The following is a 22,372-nucleotide window of genomic DNA, read 5'->3' as shown; positions in this document are numbered from 1 at the left end:
ATTAAGTTTAGTGTAACCTTTCGACTGTCCTTCGCACACATAATCAGCTATCCTTTGCAGTATACAACACTTCACTGGTACGCACTTCACTTCCGTGTTTTTATGTATCGTGTTTTCTGTGTGATGTTCACAGAGTGTTAAAATATGAGCAGAATTTATGACAATCAGCCGTTGACAAATCTTCCACTGATAAACATAGATGTTTCAGGATCTTGGAACAAAAATGACTTTACAAGGTACTTTCATCATTTTACTGTATACTTTAATAACAATCATGAAGCAGTAGATGACCATGATGTTACCACGGGCATTTGGCTCATTGTTTGTGTCTAAAATGTGGATTTATATCATTTTGGGTACATTTTATAATCATCGGAGATAAACAAGACATCTGAAGATAGTTTATGCCCTTATAAAAAGGAGACAAGAGACAAATCACGGTCTGTGGTGGATATCTAGTGCAACTGACGAAAATTGGTTCCTTGTTTGGTCTGAATTGATGTTTTAAAGTCATTTTGTTACCAAATACTGACGAAACAACAAAATTTCGGTGCTTGACAATTGACTGTCGTTGAAATCGAGGGTCAATATTCAATACTTTACTAAGTCAATCGTATGGCCATACTTAATTGAAATTATTAATTTCATACCAGTATGGTTTTTTTCATACAAAGATTACCGATTGGCTACAACAAACTAAGATCCAAAAATCTTGACCTCTTTAGTCGTATGCATGCAAGGTACTTATCATAGGCTGGTCCAGGAATTGACATTAGAGGGGGTGTTACTAATGCACCAGTCAATTGTAACCACGCCCCCCCCCCCCCAGGTCCGGTCGTATACCGGGGATAGCCGGGGAAATGGGCCGTGTTTTTACCTTTCTGGTGGCCCCGGAGTGCCGGGTGAATGCGGTGGTTTTGTCTTCGCGCAAAAATATAGCGGGGAATGGGCTTTACGTAAGGTCTCTGGGGTGCTGGGGCATTTGGCGGGGATTTTACCATCTGTTTGTTCCCGCAGGGCAGGGATTTTACCCGGGGTTGGCTGGATAGATAGTCAAAGTCCCCGCTAAACCCCGGACCTGGGGGGGGGGGGGTGCGTGGTTACAATTGACTGGTGCATAAGGGGCACAACCTTTCGACATTCGCCCCTGCCTCAGAGCCTAAATTGTAATGATTAAAAATGTTGGCGGGAGGGGGGCATTTTTTTAGCCCGGAATGGTGGATTTTTAGCGTATTTAATTGACATTTTATCGCCTCTCATGAAAATAGCCGCCAAATTTAAGTCATCCGTTGAAGTTATTTAGTTGGTTATTTAGCGCCAGTCCTATGTGGAATAAGTTATTTAGTGTAACAAAATTAATAATAAATCTAACATGAAACCTGTCTTATAGAAAACAAGACTTTAAATTTCTAATCTGACAATCATGAAAATTAACATAAAACAATATTTCGATTAGCTTCATGCTAAACGTTTTAATATGATATGTATTGAATAAGAAACGGGTAAAGGGGTTAGATTATTTCATACTGCACAAAAACGATGTCGGTAAGGTACACTTTTCTTGATATCAGGCGATTTGTAATAAAATTTTGAATACAAATATTAAAAAAAAACAAGAATTAAATGCACAGTCTTTTCAAAAAATAATGGTAGGCGCATTTTTTTCAGCAAAACTCGAAGCCGTTTTTTCCGCGAAAATTGACGTTTTAGACGCATTTAAAATAAACAAGATATAGAAAAATATATGTCCGTGAACGTTTTTACAAGACGCACTTGAGGCGGAAATTTCATAGCGGTAGCGGTAAAAAAAAGATTAATGAAAATATCGGTTATTGTAGAAAGTACAAAAAAAAAAATAACAGACGTCTCAATATTGACGTCAGTGTTATTTTTTGAAGCCTCGTAGTTACAAAGCTGTTTCGAATATTGAAAATGTAAAAACAGTCTTCAATAAAGCATATGCTGTTACATTTGTACACAAATTTACAGACATTAACTCGAAAATTAGCTCAGGGTCTCGTTCCACATTAAAAGTAAAAACATAATTTTAGCTCAAGAAATAACAGTAGATTCCTGTGATTCCCGTACCAATTATATGTGTGATAGTATGTACTGTAAGAAGAGCACACAAAAAATAAAATGTACTTAAACTGTTCGATTGACTAACTATGCCTGTGTGGAAAATGTTGCAATTGCATTGTGATCACTTGTGGTGCGATTCCAAGGTGTCTTGAAACTAGCCTTAAACATTGGCCAGACTAGATGTCATAATGCGTTTAAACTTTTCAGAGGACCTGGCGTAATATTTGAAGGTGTTGTTCAAAAGAGGGCACATTTTGTAATTTGTGACGGACGGAAAACGAAGACCCACTACTACATCATGTACATCAAGCTCTCGCGGGCGCACCGCCGGAAGTTTGACGAGAACGGGGTGGAGGTAGAGCCAAACTTCAGCGAGACCAGGAAAGTTAATACTGGATATCTCAACTCCTCATACAGTAAATCCATTTTAATACCTATTAAATAGTTTCCTTTCTGGTTCAAAAAACCTGAAATTAAATTAATAAAGGATTTACCTGATTTGAGGCAGTGGCCTTGAGAAAGAGCGAAGTTAATGTATTTATAATAATACTCAATGCATATGAAATAAAATATGCATAGAGGATGCTTATGAGTGCTGCAGATAAAAAGTATGCTAAATTAGTGTTTTCTCAATTCTGTATCGCCTGTTAGAGGTGGAGAGCAAAGGCGAGACGGACAAGCTGAGCGAGGAGACTGCCCAGAAGTTGTTGACACCTGCCGACCTCGCCCCTCACATGGACAGGTACGGGGCCCCAGGACTCGTGGGTGTGTGGCTGGATGAGGCCCAGGCACAGGGACTCGAGTTTGAGATGGGCAACTCTGTCAGGGTGAAAACTCAGGGAGACGGGCCTTTTGTGTGTGCGTGCTCTCATTTGAACTCTTACCAAGTATTAATTACGACTTTAAAAATGTTGAAGTGCTTGTGACACATAAGTTTAGTTGCATTGTCCATTTATTTATTGAATGCTGAAAAAAATCTTTATAAAGCATTAATGTGGACACTAAGGCTAGGATTATATGTATATTTCAGTCAGTATAACAAAACTGGACAGTGGGTCGAGTAACCGGGGGAATTTCGCAGGCGGGGAGAGCACAGGTGCCTCATGGACGGACAAAATCATGGATGTAAAGGCCGTACAAAACGCCATGGCTGGTTCAGACCAGCAGGGTGTCGATGATGACGAATGGGTAGGCTATGAGGAAATAAGTTTGTGCTGTTTCATTGCATTTCTTCCAAATACTGCTTCGGAATAAAAATATTTAAAGTAATGAAGTTGATAACTATAAGAAAGGCGACATGATGTTTCATTCATCAGATTTGAATTGCATTTATTTTTCAAAAAATGCTAGAAAAAATATTTACCAATTTGATGCAATAAAAAGCATTCTTGTAAAGCCATGTTGCATCAACCAACACAAAAACATGCTTTTGTCTCTGACCACTCCCAGAATACTGAAAGCACTTCATGAGCAATTCCTTGAACTAACATTACAGTGATAATGGTTCAGGAGTATCATTCAAAATATGTATAATTAATTATACAGGAAAATATTGCTTTCTTCTTACCCCCCTCCTCGGCTTAAACAAATTAATAATACAGTAATGAAAACAAGTAAAAAACACACCATATTCATACTGATTCAGTTTTGTTATAGGTATTGCAACACAATCATATGCAAACCGATATACAAATTAATGTACATGTTAATGGATGCATATGCGTGTGTCACGGTGATTAGGGTTATGAAAATATTTCCTTTGTCATATTTAAGGATTTTTAATGCACTGGTTTTACATAGTAGATTGTATCTGGCTGTATTTGCATGAAATTTACAATTCTGTTTTTCTGCTATCCAGGATGATTGACCCAACACATGTAGAGTCATGTCTACTGGATGGTGCAATAAAGCTGGTTACAGGATCTGATATTATGCGGGATGTTGATACCATGTCAGGATTGCCGCTCCATCATCAGGATATTATTTACTTCCATGTGACATATTTTTCTTGGAATCATTATTATTCAACCGCATTGGTTGTGGAATAATACTCTACTATATTGTGCAACAAAGTGCTCAACAAAGTGCTCTCTTTCTACGGCTTTAACATAACACTTTCAGGATTAATATTTTATTTTCATCATAGATTTTACAATTCATTTCATTTTGCATAAATAATCACACTTTTACACTTCTTACAGAATGTCTATAACTGAATACACTTTATATACAAATTATATTTAAAAAATCTTTACATGAATTAAACCTTTGAACATTGGAATTCGTTCTTATTTTCACCAAAATAATGAAATATATCTACAACAGCATAACAAGAAATATGCAGTGATGTATTACTCGTCCGCTTTAACATTGGTTAAACCATGACAAAATGTCATGTGACAATATCACTAGATATAATGGAATATTTTCCCTAAGTTGACTATGAGACTAGACTAGGCACAAACACAACATGTCTGGAATGTGGAAACAAAGTACATGTATTAATTGTTTATTTTTGGTCCTCTAACCAATATGGTGCCAGGCGATGCACAGCCCAGTGCAGACTTATTATTTAGAAGACCAAAAATAATTGCTAACTTTCTTAGTGTTAAGAGGTGAAACGCTCCAGTGTTATTGTTTTAGCCAGTGCACATGCGCAAGCTTCTAAATTACTCGTATAATAAAACCAATTAATGACTAAATGGCAATCTGGCACTTGTTTTCTTTATAAAATATAAATTTTGCAGTTGTTATCTGCTTAATGGATTTTTGCTTGACAAATCTCTTAATTATTAAATGTGAATCTGATCCCATTGGCAGAGGCATGAGCTGGGTATGATATTGTGCTTTTTCAGAAGAATGCATATATTTAACCAGGATGAGAGGAAATACAAGTACGTGTTTATCTTTTGTACTGTTTCCATCAGCAGAGGCCAGCAAAATGAATTGTACCCTTGTGACTTTCAACTTGGAAAAGATGTGCTTATAGTCATCAATTTTTGCATTATTACTATTTTTCATTCCAGTTTAAAAATATACATTATTTTTGTTTATATATTTCACTTCCAAAATAAATGTATATATGTATATTAAAAGCCTAGTATTGCATGTCCTACCATACATTATTATACTATATCGAAACTGTAGAATTAAAATTTGGATTTCATCATAAAATATGTTGATGTCTCTCGAAGTATGATTAGATTGTACAACAGAAATTTTAGATTGTTAAGAAATATATGTTTCAAACAAACATTAATAATACTACTAGTTTTATATATTAAACAAACATAATGCATTTAACCAGGTTCCATTAATTGACTATGATTGAAAACTAATGTCTTTTTTTGATTCGGCAGTATGCTGTATATGCCTAATAAGTCTATCAAAATAAATATTCTCTGTTCTTAAATATTCTCTGTTCTATACAATATTTATGTTAGTTTGTCACATATTTTCCATTAAGTCAAAAAATGCTATTTTCAGAAAGTCATGGATAAACCATATGTAATAAATAACTTGGTCCAGTATATTCATCCAACAAGAGTAATCCACAACATTTAATCTATCTAAAACAATTTTCAACTGAACTCCCAATAACATGCAAATTTCAAAAATATTGCATCTAGCTTTATCACTTCTGAGAAATCCTCTATAGGCTTGAAATATTTAAATTAAAGGCATTAAAATAAAACAAGCCACATATTGTCTTGAATATATATACTAGCAAAACGAACCAATTGATTCTCTTGCACTAATGATCACCCATCAAGGATGATAAACACATTCATAACATTATCCTGCCCCCTTCCTGCCCCAACCATGTGTGCTAGTTGAAGAGCAGGTCCTCGTCATGTTCAGCTTCCAACATGTCTGTGACCCTTTCCATTTCAATACCCTGGGCCTTCAAATCTGCCTTAACCTTCTCTGACTCAATCTTTAGCTTCTTCTTCTTCTCCTGGATCTTCTTTAACCTGCCATGAGATTTATGCAGGAAACTTGAAAGTTGAGGAGTAAGATTAGTGATAACAGGCATGAGAATTACTCTTCTCCATAACAGGAATGAAAACTATTATGAAACCGCTAATCAGGCACGAGAATTATGTGTTGTGATTTGTAGCGCAATTGGTTGATTGACATCATCACATGATGTTATCAATCTATCCTAAAAAGTCAAAATATCCATTAAGTCTTCTATAAGTTCTTGCGGTCTAGTCCTTAAGACATTTTCTCATTTTTTTTCTTGTCTTTACTGGCATGGGTTTGCACCCCACACAGGAAAAATCTATAATATTTATAACTTTTAACTGTTGTTTTTTTGCAATTTCGATATCAAAGAGTAAAATAAATTAAATAATGATAATAATATTTTTGTTTTCAGATGCATTATATTATAAATTGGTCCCAAAACATGAGCGAGTCCCTTCTTTAAGGGGGTCAGACTTAGTTTGAAAATGACAGGAGTGAGTAACAAATACATTTGATATAAAATTATGTCACTTTGGCTATTCATAACAACAGTAATGTGATCAAAGAATTTTTTTACCAGCTTCAAACTATAACCAGCTTTTTCCTTATTCCACTTCATATATGTGTATAGCGAAGTTACCACTAACATAATTAAAGATAACAGAAATTCAGTTTTTTAATAACTTGATTTTCTTACTATTTCATTTTCCTATAATGACCACCTTTGCCACCCTGTGTATTTTTTCATGAATCAACAAAGATATGTAGAAATATCTGGGCCAACTCACCTGAAGAACTCTTCTCTTTCTCTCTCATCCAACTCTGTTGTGATATATGACAAGGTGTTTTCTATTCGTGGAATAATAACTGAAAAAAAAAACACAGCAAATTTTAGATTTTAGATATACAAAGATTTGTTACAAGCTAATATCAGGCTTGACTAATGAAATAACATACTATAGTAAGTATACAGCAATAGTTTTGTAACAGTTTAAATATATCTCCATTTAATATACAAATGACTACAGATACTAAATGATGAACAAGAGAGCTGCAGAGTGAACACCAACAAACATCTGTTTTCTTTTTGTGTTAAAAAGGAGGTATGACTTGACAATTATTTAAGGAAGAGTTAGGAGCCTTGCTACACATGTGCATATTGCCACTAGTAAAATGTTTAAGTTTCATGCAACTTTCTTGAACAGTTATGACCAATTTTAAGTTTTTGTGAAATAACGTGAAAAGTTTTTAGAACCAGAGTAATGGGACTCTCGTCAATTTGCACAAGTGCATATTGTCACAAGTAGCAAAGTTTAAAGCTTAAAAAGTACAAAGTTTATTATGACTTCCTTAAATGGTTATTAAGTTATGGCCAAGTCAAATTTTTGCATGACTCATCGCTGTGCATATGGGTATTGTATCTGGCAACATTAGAACCAAATTTCATTTGAATATCTTGAGTGTTGTTTGAGTTATTGCAGGTAAAATTTTACATTTGAACAACGATGAAGACACCAAACCTTTTTCTTAAAAAACCCAGACGAGCCACAATGTAATTAAAAAATCAATGTTTATATTTTATTTTTAATCAATTGTCAGTTATGATTATTTAATAAAAAAATAGTGCATTAATTACATACAATTTAAGCTCTTCTGATCAATGAGATACTGAATAAGACTACCAGATCAACTTTATTGGCTACCAACCATGTTCTATAGCATTTACTCTTCGGTTGGTGATTTTGATGACCTCGTCCAGCGTAACAAATGAGGTCTGTAGTGAGGCCAGCTGGACTAACAACTCCACGGCCTTCGCGTAGTTCTTCTTGAGCTTGTCAATCTGCTGGCCACCGCGGGACAAACCAGTCAACTCATAGCCTGGATAGATTTTATTATATATGTATAATGTTATATTTACATATAAGATTAATTAAATGAGCATTCTTAATAAAAACCTTGTATTTACATCAATCTCTACTTAAGTAATTTTGATGTCTTATTTCAGTCAAATTTTTGATGAATTTTATTTTGATATTAAAAATTTGGATTTTTTTTTCAAGTATGCTGTTAATTATTTAATTAAGGTATGAATTCCATCACACGATTTTAGAATATCATTAAGGTACATACTGTCAACACCATCTGTGTAATGTTCAAATACTGGTAGTTGTACACCTGAAACAAACAACAAAAACAGTGCACTCACATACATTGACATTTCTAAGTTCAACAAAAAATGCCTGTCAATGAATACTACTTACTGTCAGAAATGTTTATAAATATGAATTTAACCTGATAATGCTATGAACAAAAGCTATGAAGCACATACCTGCCACATTGTCCTTTTTTGATCGTACTTTGAGCTGGGCTTTGTTGACGTTCTGAAGCACCATGTGGTTAAAGTCTCCTGTTGTGAACTTAGCCTCGGCCAGCGAGAACACAGATTCCTTCATTACGTCTCCCATCTTCATCTTAGTCTGAAGTCATTTTAGATGGTATCATGAGTGGCAGGCATTCACAATATAAGCTTATATATAATATGTTTGGTCTCATTGTGTTTTGTAGCTGTGCAAGAAAAGTACAAGTCAGTATACTAACAATTGTCACAAACAGAAGTAAGGAAACCCCATAGGGTGTGGAATGGGGTCAAATTTCAGTCCAACATTTACTAGAAAGACATCCCTGTTTAAATGGTTTCTTCTAACCAAACAATCTGTCTGGCCAACAGCATACCATGCATGACATATATACATCTACCTACTTAAGTTGCTGTTCTTACTTCTATGATTTTCTTCAAAATCTGTCTAAACCTCATGGTCAAAGCATCAGCCTTTTTCTTCAGAAGACTGTGTCCTTTCTGTGCTCCCTTCAACCTCTGCTTCATAATGGCCAAGGCCCTGGAACATTATATGTTAAGTTTCATAAAAGATCTTTATAGTATTATCACAATTTATGTCACCCAAATTAAAAATTAACATTTAAAGTTGTTGCAATGACCACATATGCAGTTTTAACATTAATGCCAAGTTTCCTGAAATATGCTCATCCTTATTTTAGGACAACAAGTTTGGTGATAAGTGGTTGCACTTTAGGCCAAATTTAGAGAGTGAATGTTAATACAGTTTTTGCCAATTCAAGGTTCATAGGTCTGGACAGAGTGAGGTGACATAGCTGATTATCAAACCTGATCAAGATATTCTGGCAGCCCATGCACATTTTGACGAAATTTGATGATGATTGGAAAAGATTTCATGTTATTACTGCCTGGGTAAGATTTTCAAGTGCCTAGATGTACGACAGTTTTGGTCTAAGTTAGTTTTTCAAAACACGATAGAAATCTGATTGGATTTAAATGGAAAAAGACAAATTACCAGACTACGCAAGATCATAATAATGTTCTACTGCTTAGCATAAGATCAAAATCTTGCAGAAAAGATTATTTTGGACCTAGAACTGTCCAAAAGGTTAGGCTGCATTGTTATGCCACACCCTCAAGGCTGCACCCCGAGGGCTATTTCTATAACATCCACGGGTCCGACTATGGGACCCATTCCCAAAGCAAAATATATGATAGTTTTCCCAATCTTCAGAAAAAAATCCCAATCAAAGTCTTCTTACCTGTACTAGTTCATTCAACATCCTAATAAATTATGTGATGTACCGTATTTCACCTTAGAGTTCGGACACCTTAAATTTAATATTTTTTTCGCTGTCCGAATTCATAGAAAATTACCATTTTTACATTTTATTTACATGTATGTTAAACCTGCCTTTTTTCTTCATGTTTGCATTTTACCAATTATTAATTTATCCGTAGTAATCAATTACGCCTATAAGTGTAAATCCTTCATCAAGTTAATTAAAATCCCATTAAACACCATTTTATACATGCATTGAACTGAATAAACACATTCTATCGGCTTCAGATCAAAGAGTCACACTGTGTGACGTCACATAACTCACAGTTATACCCACGAGGATCTCGTGGAGAGCATGGACATTGCTATGCAGGATTAATGTATAACTGAACGATTATTGCTCCATACACTCTATAAGTATGGTACAAGTTTGAAAGTTTATTGGCAGATCGTTTTACAAACATGTCTTGTCTATGTTTTCTTCATCCCTTGATTGTCCTTGTTGTTTCTTTAATCCTCCAATAATTATATCCCTCTTCCTTTTCAACAGGCAATAAATCGTTTAGGATGGGGTAGTAACTAATTAACTTGTCACAGTGGTGTATACGGTTAGGTTATCTAGCCAGGCATTGTAAAGATAAAAATCAATAATCTTCGTCTGTGAAACTTGGTAACTGTGAAAGTTATGACTGATGTCCTTTGAGTGTCCGAAAATTAGGTACGCAAAATAAATTATTTTGGAAAATAATTATGGGTGTCCGAATATTTAGAGTGTCCGAACTCTAAGGTGAATTACGGTAAAGTGTTGGGGATAATTAAGTCTAAAATAATAAACGTGTTATACAGGATTCTTCCAATCCCTAACGTCTAAACGGGTTTGTGCAAAAACCGGGGGTGTTTGAAAAATATTGAAATTGTATTAAGTGAAGTATTTTATTTTTGAAATGGATACTAAAGGTTTATATTCATATTTTACCATGTAAGTGCAAAGATATTTTGCATAAAACAAGCATTAAATGCATTTAAACACATGATTTACCTTTCCAATAAAACGAAACTTGACTGACGCAGACAACAATTATGCAAAGCGGAACAACTCAACCCAATCGTAATAACTCGGCCACCTCCGACAAGGTTCGAGATAGACCTCGTAAATACAATCGTAAAAAAACTAGTGTTCACATTGTTGTTAAATTGTGAACTGCAGCCTTGCAGGTGCCCTTCATGTATATATTGTTATGTTTTGACAGAATGAAATGAAGAAAAACCCGTCAAACTCATAATTATTTGTTGGATATTTATTTTTTTGAGTACGGAACTAATATAAAATAACATTATCTGGTTATATTTCTAGGTTTTATGATATTTTAGAGACGCAATATGCTTTAACCCCAAATCCCATTCGAAAAAACTACCAACTTTTGGTACAAAACAATTTGTACATGAAGGATTTGCCATATCAAAAATCGTAAAAAAATCCGTCAACGTTTAAATATTTGGACTTGGGGATAATTGAATTCAAAATTCATTGATTTTCATCACATTCAGAAATCAGTATGAAATGTAATCTTAATTTATTGCAGTAGATATTTACAGCCCTAGGATTGATTTTCAGCTGTTTTGGGGCTTTTGAAAGGGAAAAGAAACTAATATTTCATATTTTCTTCATTTGCAGGAGACTTGTTCTTTGAACTGTAAAATTTCCCAATATTCGCACATTGGCGTCGCAATTTTTCCCAAAGTGTCTGGAGTCTTTTCCCAAAATGGGCAGAAAAAGCCCCTCCCCCCTTATCAATTATCAATATACCAAAAAGGCGAAAATATTTCCTGGCTTATAATTAATGATGTGGGAACTGTAACAATTACTTAATCACAAGAACTATAGTTTTTGATACTACTTTTATTATACTTGTATTCTGTAATCTTTTTAAAGGGTGCCAACTATACCCTTTACCTTATAAAAAGTTATATGATATCATATTTTATGATTGAATCCTGACTGAAAACTGAGACTGAAAACAGGAGCACCCTGAAAACAGTGCACAATGTCAATGTTCTTCGTACATGAGAATTTTTTGAGAAATATAAAGACAAAGCTCGTTCATTATAACAAAGGTAAAAACTATTCACTTACATTCGTGAAGGGAAAACATTGATTCTCTCTTTTCCTGACATTTTTCTCCAATTTTGCAGGAACCGGAAATAACAATCATGTGAATATTATTTCTACCTCCCTCTTCACGTCTTACCTCCCTTGTTCAATTTGACCCGGTCAGTGTTTACACAGTGACAAACTAATCATATAGGAAATGGCATCTCAGAAGGTGATGCTATTCTACAAGAATTATAAATTGTATTTTTAAAAATCACAATATCTGATGTCAAAGATTATTTTTACCGCAATGCACACCAGATCAAAAGTGCGTCATCTGTTTTCGCGACTACTTTCAATTTTTAAAATTCAATGTTTACCTCTGGTAATAAACATTCCTTTATGAATGGAAATTAATTTTAGAACAGTGAGCATAAGGTCTGTAGCATAAATAAATTTCATATGAAAGGTTGCCTAAAAAACTAAAACTAATAAACGGGTAAAACCATTTGCCCAAAAGCAGTTTTACTTGCCCAAAATAACCAATTCATGCTTAAGTGTACAAAACCCAATTTTCAATATAATAATGACAACTTTTTTATAACGTTCACCCAGGATCTGTGAATTGTTGCTGAAGAAATTATGAAAACAGGGATATAAATTTCGGATAAATGCGCTTGCCCGTTCGGGCAACCACCTGGGAATTTCTACTTGCCCGAAACAGTATTTACTTGTCCCCATATACATGTGTATGTGAACTCTACAGGCGGTAGGTAAAATATACCGCTTTTGAAACCCTTCTTACGCCCTACCGCTTTCCCGTCGAAATCTACCGTTTTTAAAAAAATCTTAAAAATCCCTAAATTGTATCAAATTGGCCTTAAATTTTATTTTAAAACCTCAAAATTAAATCAACCATGCCAAAATACCATATTAATCTGCAATAAGCAACTTGTCAAATCACTTCACACTTCGGCCGAGATCGTTGCTTAGTCACAGGTACGGTACAAAAGACCACTAATCAGCATTCTTTGTTAATTTGCATTCTACTAATCAGCATTTTTGTAAATATCAAAGACTTTATAAAACTGTCAGAACATCAAAGAAAACAACATTACCAAGGAGTTATTAATTATCTACAGTGTATAAAATTTTAAGACATTTTGACGGGAAATTTGACATATACTGTTCTGCAGTTGTCTGCACTTACACTCCGACCTGTTTAGGCAGTCTGATTTAATTTTTTAGCAGCTCTTCTGCATATTCACTTGTTGTTACGAATCAGAGGTAATATTCCATCTGGTTCTCAATCAAAAACACTGACACTTGACAAGTTTCAATCATGACATATTTTCCGAAAATCTAAAAATAGTAACACATATCAAGTTTTTGTTTACATTGTTTCCATTATTGTTTTTGTCTGAAAATTTAAGAAATTAGAAATTCTACCGCTTTTGAACTCAAACTACTGCTTTTGAGACCTAAATCTACCTCTCTATCATTGCCAAAGGTTCACATGTGTGCTTGTCCGGGGCTTCAGGCAACCCAGTTACAACAAAGACTGTCTAAAGACAACTAAACCTGGGAGAGTATGGGGCCTGAACCCACCACTGCTGGAACACTAGCATGGCCCTCTAACCAACTGAAATAACCGGGCAGCTGGTTCTTACCCACACTACACTACACTCAGCAATGGGTTTCTCTAGAACCTTTTTGTACCCTATGTATAAATCAAAGACAAGGGATACAAGTAGTCCATATAAACATTTGCTTCAGATTCATTGAGGATTTTTGTTTTGGCGACTCTACGCGTCCATATCCCACTTGTTGTTTCCCTAGCCAAGAATGACAGATCCCAGCCCAAAGTATATTAGCCGGAAAGATAACAGGCACCTGCTAGATAGTTAGAAAATGGCGATGCTTTGCTAACTGACCAATCTGAATTTGAGTTTCATAAAACACTTAAGCGCAATAAGAGAAAGGTAGTGGCTAAAAATAATTTATGTTTAACTTTTGTGTTTTTATTTAACAATGCAGTGTTAAATATTGTGGAGTTACAGTTAAACAATATATTTTACATTGGTATGAATCAGTCGACTTGTGGCGTTTAGGGAACAAAATGAATATCCAAATGTTAAAAAAAGTTCCCTATATGCGCATTATTGTTGCTGGTGATACAAGACAAATTGTTTAATTTACAAAAGATTGAAAATAGTGTATATGATAATGATTAAAAATAACTTTTATTTACTGGTATTAAAGTTAAAATATATTAAAAAATGAAACACTTTTGAATGACAGAAATCACCACATTATTGAGTAATCAATAAAATCTAAATATGACAGCATTAGGACACACGTTTGCAAAACTCTAAAAATGATGATTGGCTGATGATTGCAAACTCACATACCGGTAATGACGAATTTAACAATTAACAGTGCTGTGTGAAAAATAAGTGTAGTGTGCTCTTGTTCAGAATGCAATAAATTGAAATGTGCATGCAATGTGAATATTTTATGTTATTTTAATGTTTTACATCCTTTAATATTTATCTTTTGGTTGATAGAGATATTTTTACATTTTTGCATTGCGAACCTGTGTCAGAATTGTTCAATAGGTGTCGTATCACATGTCTGTAGATTATGAATACTAATGGGTAAATAAGATATTGTGAGAAATCCCTGTGCACTCCTCCCCACATTAACCTTTAAGGCCCATTCAGGCACTCTTGCCTTTTACTGACACCGGTAAAAAAACCTGGAACACTAGCACGGTGCTTTAACTGACTGATATAACCGGGCAGCTGGTTCTTACCCATACACACTATTCGGAGTCAGAGTTGTCTAAATATTCAGAACCAATTTAACAGTACAAGGCAATCCAGGTGCGATACAGACTAATTAATTTCAAGTAGACCTCATGGTTCTTAAAAATATTCCTTGTGTAAGGCATTGATACACAGAAGACAACTTTTTGAGGTTTAAACCAGTATTGAGTACTCCAAATTGCTCAGTACTTCCCTCAAATGACGAAGTCCAGGCAAGCGAACTACCGGTACTACAAATTTGGAACATCTTCCATTTGACAAGACCTGGTATTGAAACTGGGACTCTCCTCACCAGAAGCAGAAATTCTACAACTGAGCTTAGTTGATGTAGTCCTATATGTACAGTTCATGTAAAGAAATCTTTTATCTACATGTATCAAGCGTTTCTGGATTCACAGTCACATTTAACTTTTTTTTGGTCTCACACACCAAATTTTGCACTGAGTAACTTAATGTTGTTATTCATGAACAAACCACATAACATCTGATCATTCTTTCAGACTGGAGATGGTGAAATGTATCGAGTGGAGACTGACAGTTTTGGACCAATCAATGTGCCAAAAGACAAATACTATGGGGCAAATACTGCAAGATCTTTGGTCAACTTTGACATTGGAGGAGAGTCTGAAAAAATGCCTGTATATAAAATCAACATGTTATTATATGTAATATAAACAATAGTTACAAGTCAGACAGGAATAAATCTGGGATAGTCTTGGAAGTTTTTAAAAAAATATTAAATAAAGGGCCTGGTGGAAATCAATTACCCGGTAGGTCCCAATCATGTATTATTAGCCCACCAAACCAAGGTTTTTGGAGGGGGATATTGTTTAGGCATTGTCTGTCCATCTGTCACATTTTTTTTCAGACCGGAATCATATCTTGCTATGGATTTTTAAGATATCAGATATTGTTCAAACTTGGTCAGAATGTCCCTCTTGAACACACCCAAATACTCAAGGAATCTGCCATTTTGTTTCGCATCGAACATGTCCCTCACTTAAATTTCTGCAAAAATAATTTACATTGGACCCCCTGGTTAGGTCATGGCAAAGTTATTTGTATCAAAAAGAAGAAACAGTTTTTGCTCAATATTAGAAATAATATATAAATGAAACCTTTAATTAGCAATTGGCAGGGGCGTACCTAGCCATATGCCAGTACGCATGGGAGTATAAATCTTTTGTGGTTTCTTGTAAAACCACAAGTGTTAAGATCTCCAAATCAGGAATGATAACTGAAGGGTAATGAGTTGTATATGCAAAAAAAAATTAATAGTTGAAGTTTATTGTATTTTCTCTGAAGGTTGGTATTCGGAATGCTGAAAACGGTTATATTATTAGTGTATTCTTGGAAAAGAACAAACGGTAGGATCAACCATCCCGCTCTCACCCCATATAACATTAAAAGACCACCATTCTGAAAGACTTTCACATTTCAAGGTCAATTCAATATGCTTCCGGAACGACCCAGATTGGGGACAGTGAGGTCACCGTTTAAAAAAAAAAAATAGAAAAATAGTTATTTAGGTTAGGAATAATGTTCAGAGATTGAATTCTGTGAAAAGCAAGCACATGTGGAGTTGTACCTTGAGTTGCATTTGGGGTTGGTTGGGTCAAGTTCAAGGCTGTTGTTTGTAAAAATAGAACTTTTTCAGCTACATAACTTTAGTTAGGAATGATATTTTGTGATGAAACATTTAGAATAAGCTCATGTGAAGACATACCTCTTGTAAGATTAACTGCGAACATTGGGGTCAAGGGCTCTGTTACAAAAATTGTAGAGCCTAATTGAAAACCATGCTCAAAATTCTCAAAAGACTTCAATGTTAACAAGCTAAACTTCTTAAGAATCTTATTTTATTTTGCAAATTTACATGCTTCATCTTACAAAAAAAAATGGTTTTCCTGATTATCATAAAAATAATGACCTGAAAAGTTTTAAATCTCTTCCAAATGAAAATACTATACAAATTAGACTAAAACAAAAATAATGTGTGTAGCTTGATGTTGTAGTGGTCTCAAGATTGTTTGAGAAATTGGGGCCTGGTTTCGGTCTAACACAGATATACTAGATTAATTGAACGAATAATAATGACAAGTATCACTGATACCGGTACCTACAATATAAAAACAGTTTTTAATTTTTGTTTTAGATTCCTGTGATAAAGGCATTGGCCATCCTCAAGTTCTGTGCTGCCAGTGTCAACAGGGAGTTTGGGCTTGATGCAGTTATATCTGACAAAATCAAGCTGGCTGCTGAGGAGGTAGAATTGAACTACTATTTTTTTCAATATAAATTTCAAAAAGAATTGCATGGAGTAGAAATGATATATCAACAAAATTCCTACTAAAAATCTAAAATAATTTTGAAAAACCTATATCAGTGTGGCATAAGCTCTGTTTCTATCTCATTGCATATTATTTGTCAGTTTTCAAAGAGAAAGTATACATTAGTCTGTGTTAGTCTCTTATTTTTGAATGGCTCTTAATTTATATCAGCAACATGAATTTACATATAAACAAAAAATATTATCATTGTGTGAATGTACAGACCTCTTCACTGTCCTTTATGTGTTACGAATAGGTTGTGCAGGGAAAGCTGTTTGAGCACTTCCCACTGGTGATCTGGCAGACTGGTTCAGGCACGCAGAGCAACATGAACATTAACGAAGTGTTGAGCAACCGAGCCATTGAGGTGATGGGAGGAACTCTCGGCTCCAAAACCCCTGTCCATCCAAACGACCACGTCAACATGAGCCAGGTAAGCAGTTGTATAATGAATTTATGCCTGTTTGCTGGGCCTTTTCATGTTATATTAGATATAATATAACTGATTGTTTTTGTGTTTTGAAATAAACCATTTACAAGAGCAAATTAAGTTATTTGAATACAGATACTTTTTATGTCTGTAATTTATACAGTAGATGTCTTTCTGTTCCAGAGCTCCAACGACACATTCCCGACTGCCATGCATATAGCTGTTGCCATGGAGATTCATGAGCGACTGTTGCCAGGGTTACACGCATTGCATGATGGTCTCAAGGCCAAGAGTGAAGAGTTCCGGGATATTATCAAGATTGGCCGCACTCATACACAGGTCACACCTCTTGAGATACACATATATATATTAAAGTCATCTTCATTATTCATCTAACATGTCTGTTTTACTTTGAAACTGTAAACTTGTTATATTGTATTGATGTATTCAACATACATGCCAAAGTCATCATTAAAATTTCGGATTTCAACATTTTAATATTGTTGATGACTGGAATTCTTGTTGATATTGTTGTTCAGGATGCTACCCCTCTTACCTTGGGTCAGGAGTTTGGAGGGTTTGTACAGCAGGTCTGTTACGGCATTGAACGGGTCAAGTCCACGCTGCCGAGGCTGTATGAACTTGCTGCTGGTAAGCACTTTATTTTTTATTCAACAGATTTTATCACTTACTAAAAGGTATTAAAGGTATGGTATCTAGATAACCTACACTACTACACACTGATTGTCTGGCTAGTGCAGTGGTTACCTTACTCATTTCTAACCAAGGCGACGCGTGTTTGATTCCCGGCCTGGGCCCATGTGAGTTTGGTTGGTGGTCACCAAGCCAGACAAGTGGGTTTTCTCCAGATTCTCCGGTTTCCTCTACAACACAAAGACCACACTCTTGCACAACGTCATGCCAACAAGAGTTACTTAGGATAAGTTATCATAACTTTCTTCACAATTGTTGTCAATAAAAAAAGTTTAAACTTATACTATTTATTTTTGTGAAAAACATGGGCTTCATTAAATATGCTTATTAAGAGCATTGTTTTATTCCATTTGCAAATACCGTTGTTATAGTTGACAAGAGGGAATATTAGAGTCAGTCATACTGACTTTATTTTCCAGGTGGCACAGCTGTTGGCACTGGTCTGAACACCAGGATTGGATTTGCAGAGAAAATAGCCAAAGCTATTGCTCAATACACAGGTTAATGCTTAAGTTATATAAATCATTACATTAAAAGTATTAAAATGTTTTTTCACCAGTTATTAGTTGTTTTATAGAATCATTTTACTTAACAAAATTACTATTAAACTGTTTAAATTCGGAGTTGGTTTCTTATTCATTTTTAATGCATCTTGTATTTGTATAGGTTTGCCATTTGTGACGGCCCCAAACAAGTTTGAGTCCCTGGCATCCCATGATGCCCTAGTCGAGGTACACGGTGCGCTGAACGTCGTCGCCACCAGCATCATGAAAATTGCCAATGACATTCGCTTCCTCGGCTCTGGGCCGCGGTGTGGGCTAGGGGAGCTTTCCCTCCCCGAGAATGAACCTGGCAGCAGCATCATGCCAGGTGTGTGAGGCTTTGAAAGATATGTGATGATTTCATATTCCTGTGTGAAAGATATGAAGAACCTCCTGTTCTTATTCTATGTCATGATCTTGTACACAAAATATCATTGTAATGTCACTCAACAGATTTGCTACATGCAAGGAATATGTATATAGGTTTTGCCTTTAACCATGTTTTTATGTTTCTATGTGCATGATGCAGATTTTGTAGAATATCTTGAATATGTTATGATACTTTTCTTATTTCAGGAAAGGTGAACCCAACTCAATGTGAGGCAATAACTATGGTAGCTGCCCAGGTGATGGGAAACCAGGTGGCTGTCACCGTAGGGGGCGCCAACGGACACTTTGAACTCAACTGTTTTAAGCCAATGATGGTGAGCAATGTTCTCCAGTCTGTGCGCCTTCTGGGTGACTCCTGCCAGTCTTTCACCAAAAACTGTGTCAATGGAATCCAAGCCAACCACGCTGTGATAGGAAAATTGCTCAACGAATCTCTGATGTTGGTGACCGCTCTTAATCCACATATTGGGTATGACAAGGCGGCAGTGCTTGCTAAAACTGCCCACAAGGAGGGGACCACCCTGAAACAAGCTGCACTCAAACTGGGCTACCTCACCGAGGAACAATTTGATGAATGGGTCCGGCCAGAAAACATGCTTGGACCTAAATAATGACACCGATATTTAGGTTGATCACTTTGATGACTTACAATGCATTTGGTCGAGTGATGGAGTTTTCATACAGATTTTTTATACTAATTTTGTGATTAAATTACTGTTGAGAGGGATATTTCGTTATTTTGAATGCTATATTTTCATACATAGAATCTCGATAAATAGTTTTAAAGGCTCACAATATAGGTTGATAAAAAATAATAATTTAATGCATTATCATGTTTAACGCATTTGACTTTAATGATCAACACTTCAAAACACAAAAAAAGGATATGATTTATAGACAGATAAAAAAATGGAGATATTTTGTATCATTAAAGTCAAATGCGTTAAACAGGATAATGCATTTGATTCTAATGATCAATCTGAAACAGGTAAAAGACTTATTACCGGTAGTGATATTTTGGCACTTTTTTAACCGGGGTAATTTGTGGCCACATAGATCTTTATTAAAAAAAAAAATCATTCATAAAGGCTTAATTTCTTCTCTCTGTACACAAATCATAAATTGCATTAAAAAAACAAAAAATGCATCAGCCTATATTGTGCACCTTTCAAATCTATTTCAGGTTGTAAATTTAAGGATTTGTAATAAAATATTCTAAGAACTAGATTTCAAATTTCACATCAGGTTGTTATAGAAAAAGGCAAGCATGTTTATCTGTTAGTGCACATTGGATTCAGTATAAGCACGAACCTATATACCATATGTAGGTCTGTGGTATTAGAGAATACAGTTCATGTTAACTTTTACATTGAAATTATTGGGTAGAATTATTTTGTACATATTTTATGATGAAGTAATATACATCTATACAAAAATCTCAGTGGTGATTAATTCAAACTCATGTCATGTCAATCTAGTCCATTTACATGTCCTTGGCATTTGTTTCTTGTGCATTTGTGCCATTATGGTACGTTTTGTTAGGTAGCATCATTTGTTTACAAATACTGGGATTTTGATGTTTGATTTTTGGAATAGAAAGCATTTACATGCCTTTATGTCGAAATGACCAATAATTTTATGATTTTGATATTATCACATTCCTTAGTTACCGGTAGGTATTAATATGCAAAATGTCTGTGTGTTTCTTATATTTGTAATGGTTTATTTATGAATCTCATGTCATCTTGTGCTAGAGTGAAGGTTCATCAAGTTAGTGGTTCTGCTAAAATATGAATTATTATATGCATTCATTTGAAAAACATCCTTTATGAGCACTGAAAGTGTCAATTATTTAAGTAACTGTTTTATGATAATTGATAATTATGTATTACAAAAGTGATATGCACATCATATTTATGTGTGAATTTGAAAGACCAGTGCTTGTTACTCTAAGATAAGTGTTGAGCTGGAATGTATTACATATCATTGGTGTTGTACGGTAAACTGTCATAACAGGTTGATGTTACCCATGGACTGTTAGAGCCCTATAAATTAACATGCAAGTGCTCTTGGTGAATACAATGAAATGAAATTAGGTATTGACTAATCAAGGAGAGAATATTAAATGGTTTTCCTTCACTCTTTAGCTGAAAAACAAGTTATTGTCTTTGTTATTCAAACACAAGGGAAGGTATATGTTATATTCTGGGATAATTTATTTTTTGATCTTATGTTTTCAAAAATAGCAAATGTCATACAGATTTTATGCTGGTGCTGTTCAATGTGATCCTACAAATAAATAAATAAAAATGATTTGACTTGTCATTTTAATTGTATTAATTATTGTATTCAAACTTAGTGGATAGTGTTATCTGCAAATGTCTTCATCAGCATTGAATTATAATGATCATTTATATTTATGATAAGAATAAGGCATATTAATTTCCTGAATTAATCTGATTCAACATAAGTGACCTGTGTAGATCTCGGGGATGGTTATTGGGTGTTTATGAGACTAGAAAAGCATTTTTTAATAAACAAAGCATTTATTTTACATTCACTGACAATATTGAACAACCAATTTATTTATTTCTATTCTTTTAAACATATTTTATTTATATTCTTTTAAACACGAAATGTTTATTGACGTATTGACGTAAATATGAAATAAAAAGTTTCTTGAATTTAAGTATAGTATAAGCATGTACCAGTATATATATATACAACATGTATAGTCATTTTAGTCACAAGGATACATTGCATAATACCAGGAAAAGAGAAAGAAATAAGTAAGTTAATTAAAGAACGTACAAGAAAGTAAAAAGGTACATATTGAAATCAAACTGTAAGATAAACTTATAATAAATTAATAGAGTAATGAAGTATATTATGGGAGGCTATTTACATATGTAATATAAAAGATCTAAACAATGTTATTTATATAGGAGTTTCTTAAAGACCTAGTTTAAGGAATGTTTAGCATGATAATCCCCTGCTGTGCATCTCCTGCTAACTGCACTGGTGTCACAGTAGGGGCCAATTTCCTGTGTATTGGTTTATTGGCTCAGGGCCATTTAAGGTCAATTTATATAATAAAGCAACGAAAAATACAAAGCAGGATACTCAGATTGGAGATCTGATAAGCCAATTAGGCAATAAGATTAAGTTCAATTAACAGAGGTTATGTACTAATACACGGTTGTTTATTTATTTTTATTTTTATTTTGATGGGGGGGGGGGCACTTATAGTAGGCTTAAAGGCCTTTAACAGAAACGATTGATCTGTCAATTTACCTTGACTACTCAATATGACTGTATGCTTATGTCTTTTTTATTTCATTAGTTCCATAAAAATAT

General features: G+C 34.5%; 3 protein-coding genes across 3 annotated transcripts; 2 read left to right on the top strand and 1 right to left on the bottom strand.

Annotated features, from left to right (window-relative positions):
• Nucleotides 1-62: 62 nt before the first annotated feature.
• On the top strand, nucleotides 63-4,359 carry LOC128208067 (arpin-like). The gene is made up of 5 exons (XM_052911385.1): nucleotides 63-236; nucleotides 2,290-2,498; nucleotides 2,734-2,940; nucleotides 3,113-3,270; nucleotides 3,941-4,359. The coding sequence occupies exons 1-5, from the start codon at nucleotides 145-147 to the stop codon at nucleotides 3,947-3,949; spliced, it is 675 nt and encodes a 224-aa protein (XP_052767345.1). The 5' UTR covers nucleotides 63-144; the 3' UTR covers nucleotides 3,950-4,359.
• On the bottom strand, nucleotides 4,198-11,924 carry LOC128208066 (V-type proton ATPase subunit D-like). Its single transcript, XM_052911384.1, has 7 exons — nucleotides 11,824-11,924; nucleotides 8,831-8,948; nucleotides 8,381-8,528; nucleotides 8,182-8,226; nucleotides 7,759-7,929; nucleotides 6,840-6,918; nucleotides 4,198-6,056 (listed from the first exon to the last, which is right to left on the bottom strand). Exons 1-7 carry the CDS (start codon nucleotides 11,862-11,864, stop codon nucleotides 5,912-5,914), a joined length of 747 nt encoding a protein of 248 aa, XP_052767344.1. The 5' UTR covers nucleotides 11,865-11,924; the 3' UTR covers nucleotides 4,198-5,911.
• Nucleotides 11,923-21,328, top strand: LOC128208065 (fumarate hydratase, mitochondrial-like). The gene is made up of 9 exons (XM_052911383.1): nucleotides 11,923-12,013; nucleotides 15,110-15,247; nucleotides 16,765-16,875; nucleotides 17,196-17,372; nucleotides 17,553-17,708; nucleotides 17,909-18,020; nucleotides 18,503-18,583; nucleotides 18,750-18,953; nucleotides 19,202-21,328. The coding sequence occupies exons 1-9, from the start codon at nucleotides 11,999-12,001 to the stop codon at nucleotides 19,624-19,626; spliced, it is 1,419 nt and encodes a 472-aa protein (XP_052767343.1). The 5' UTR covers nucleotides 11,923-11,998; the 3' UTR covers nucleotides 19,627-21,328.
• Nucleotides 21,329-22,372: the final 1,044 nt, after the last annotated feature.

This window comes from Mya arenaria, chromosome 11 (assembly GCF_026914265.1).
Source record: "Mya arenaria isolate MELC-2E11 chromosome 11, ASM2691426v1".
NCBI classification, from domain to species: domain Eukaryota; kingdom Metazoa; phylum Mollusca; class Bivalvia; order Myida; family Myidae; genus Mya; species Mya arenaria.
Note: the sequence above shows the minus strand (reverse complement) of the source record. Positions and strands in the feature narration are given on the sequence as shown.

What these genes read in the sequence shown, in the direction of transcription:
- LOC128208067 (XM_052911385.1), top strand. Translation starts at nt 145, where the DNA reads ATGAGCAGAATTTATGACAATCAGCCGTTGACAAATCTTCCACTGATA. An exon ending in AACAAAAATGACTTTACAAG is followed by an intron (nt 237 to 2,289) that starts GTACTTTCATCA and finishes TAAACTTTTCAG; the next exon opens with AGGACCTGGCGTAATATTTG. An exon ending in GGGAGACGGGCCTTTTGTGT is followed by an intron (nt 2,941 to 3,112) that starts GTGCGTGCTCTC and finishes TGTATATTTCAG; the next exon opens with TCAGTATAACAAAACTGGAC.
- LOC128208066 (XM_052911384.1), bottom strand. Translation starts at nt 11,864, where the DNA reads ATGTCAGGAAAAGAGAGAATCAATGTTTTCCCTTCACGAAT. An exon ending in AAAAAAGGACAATGTGGCAG is followed by an intron (nt 8,227 to 8,380) that starts GTATGTGCTTCA and finishes TGTTTGTTTCAG; the next exon opens with GTGTACAACTACCAGTATTT. An exon ending in AGTAAATGCTATAGAACATG is followed by an intron (nt 6,919 to 7,758) that starts GTTGGTAGCCAA and finishes TTTTTTTTTCAG; the next exon opens with TTATTATTCCACGAATAGAA.
- LOC128208065 (XM_052911383.1), top strand. An exon ending in TTGGCCGCACTCATACACAG is followed by an intron (nt 17,709 to 17,908) that starts GTCACACCTCTT and finishes ATTGTTGTTCAG; the next exon opens with GATGCTACCCCTCTTACCTT. An exon ending in TGGCAGCAGCATCATGCCAG is followed by an intron (nt 18,954 to 19,201) that starts GTGTGTGAGGCT and finishes TTCTTATTTCAG; the next exon opens with GAAAGGTGAACCCAACTCAA.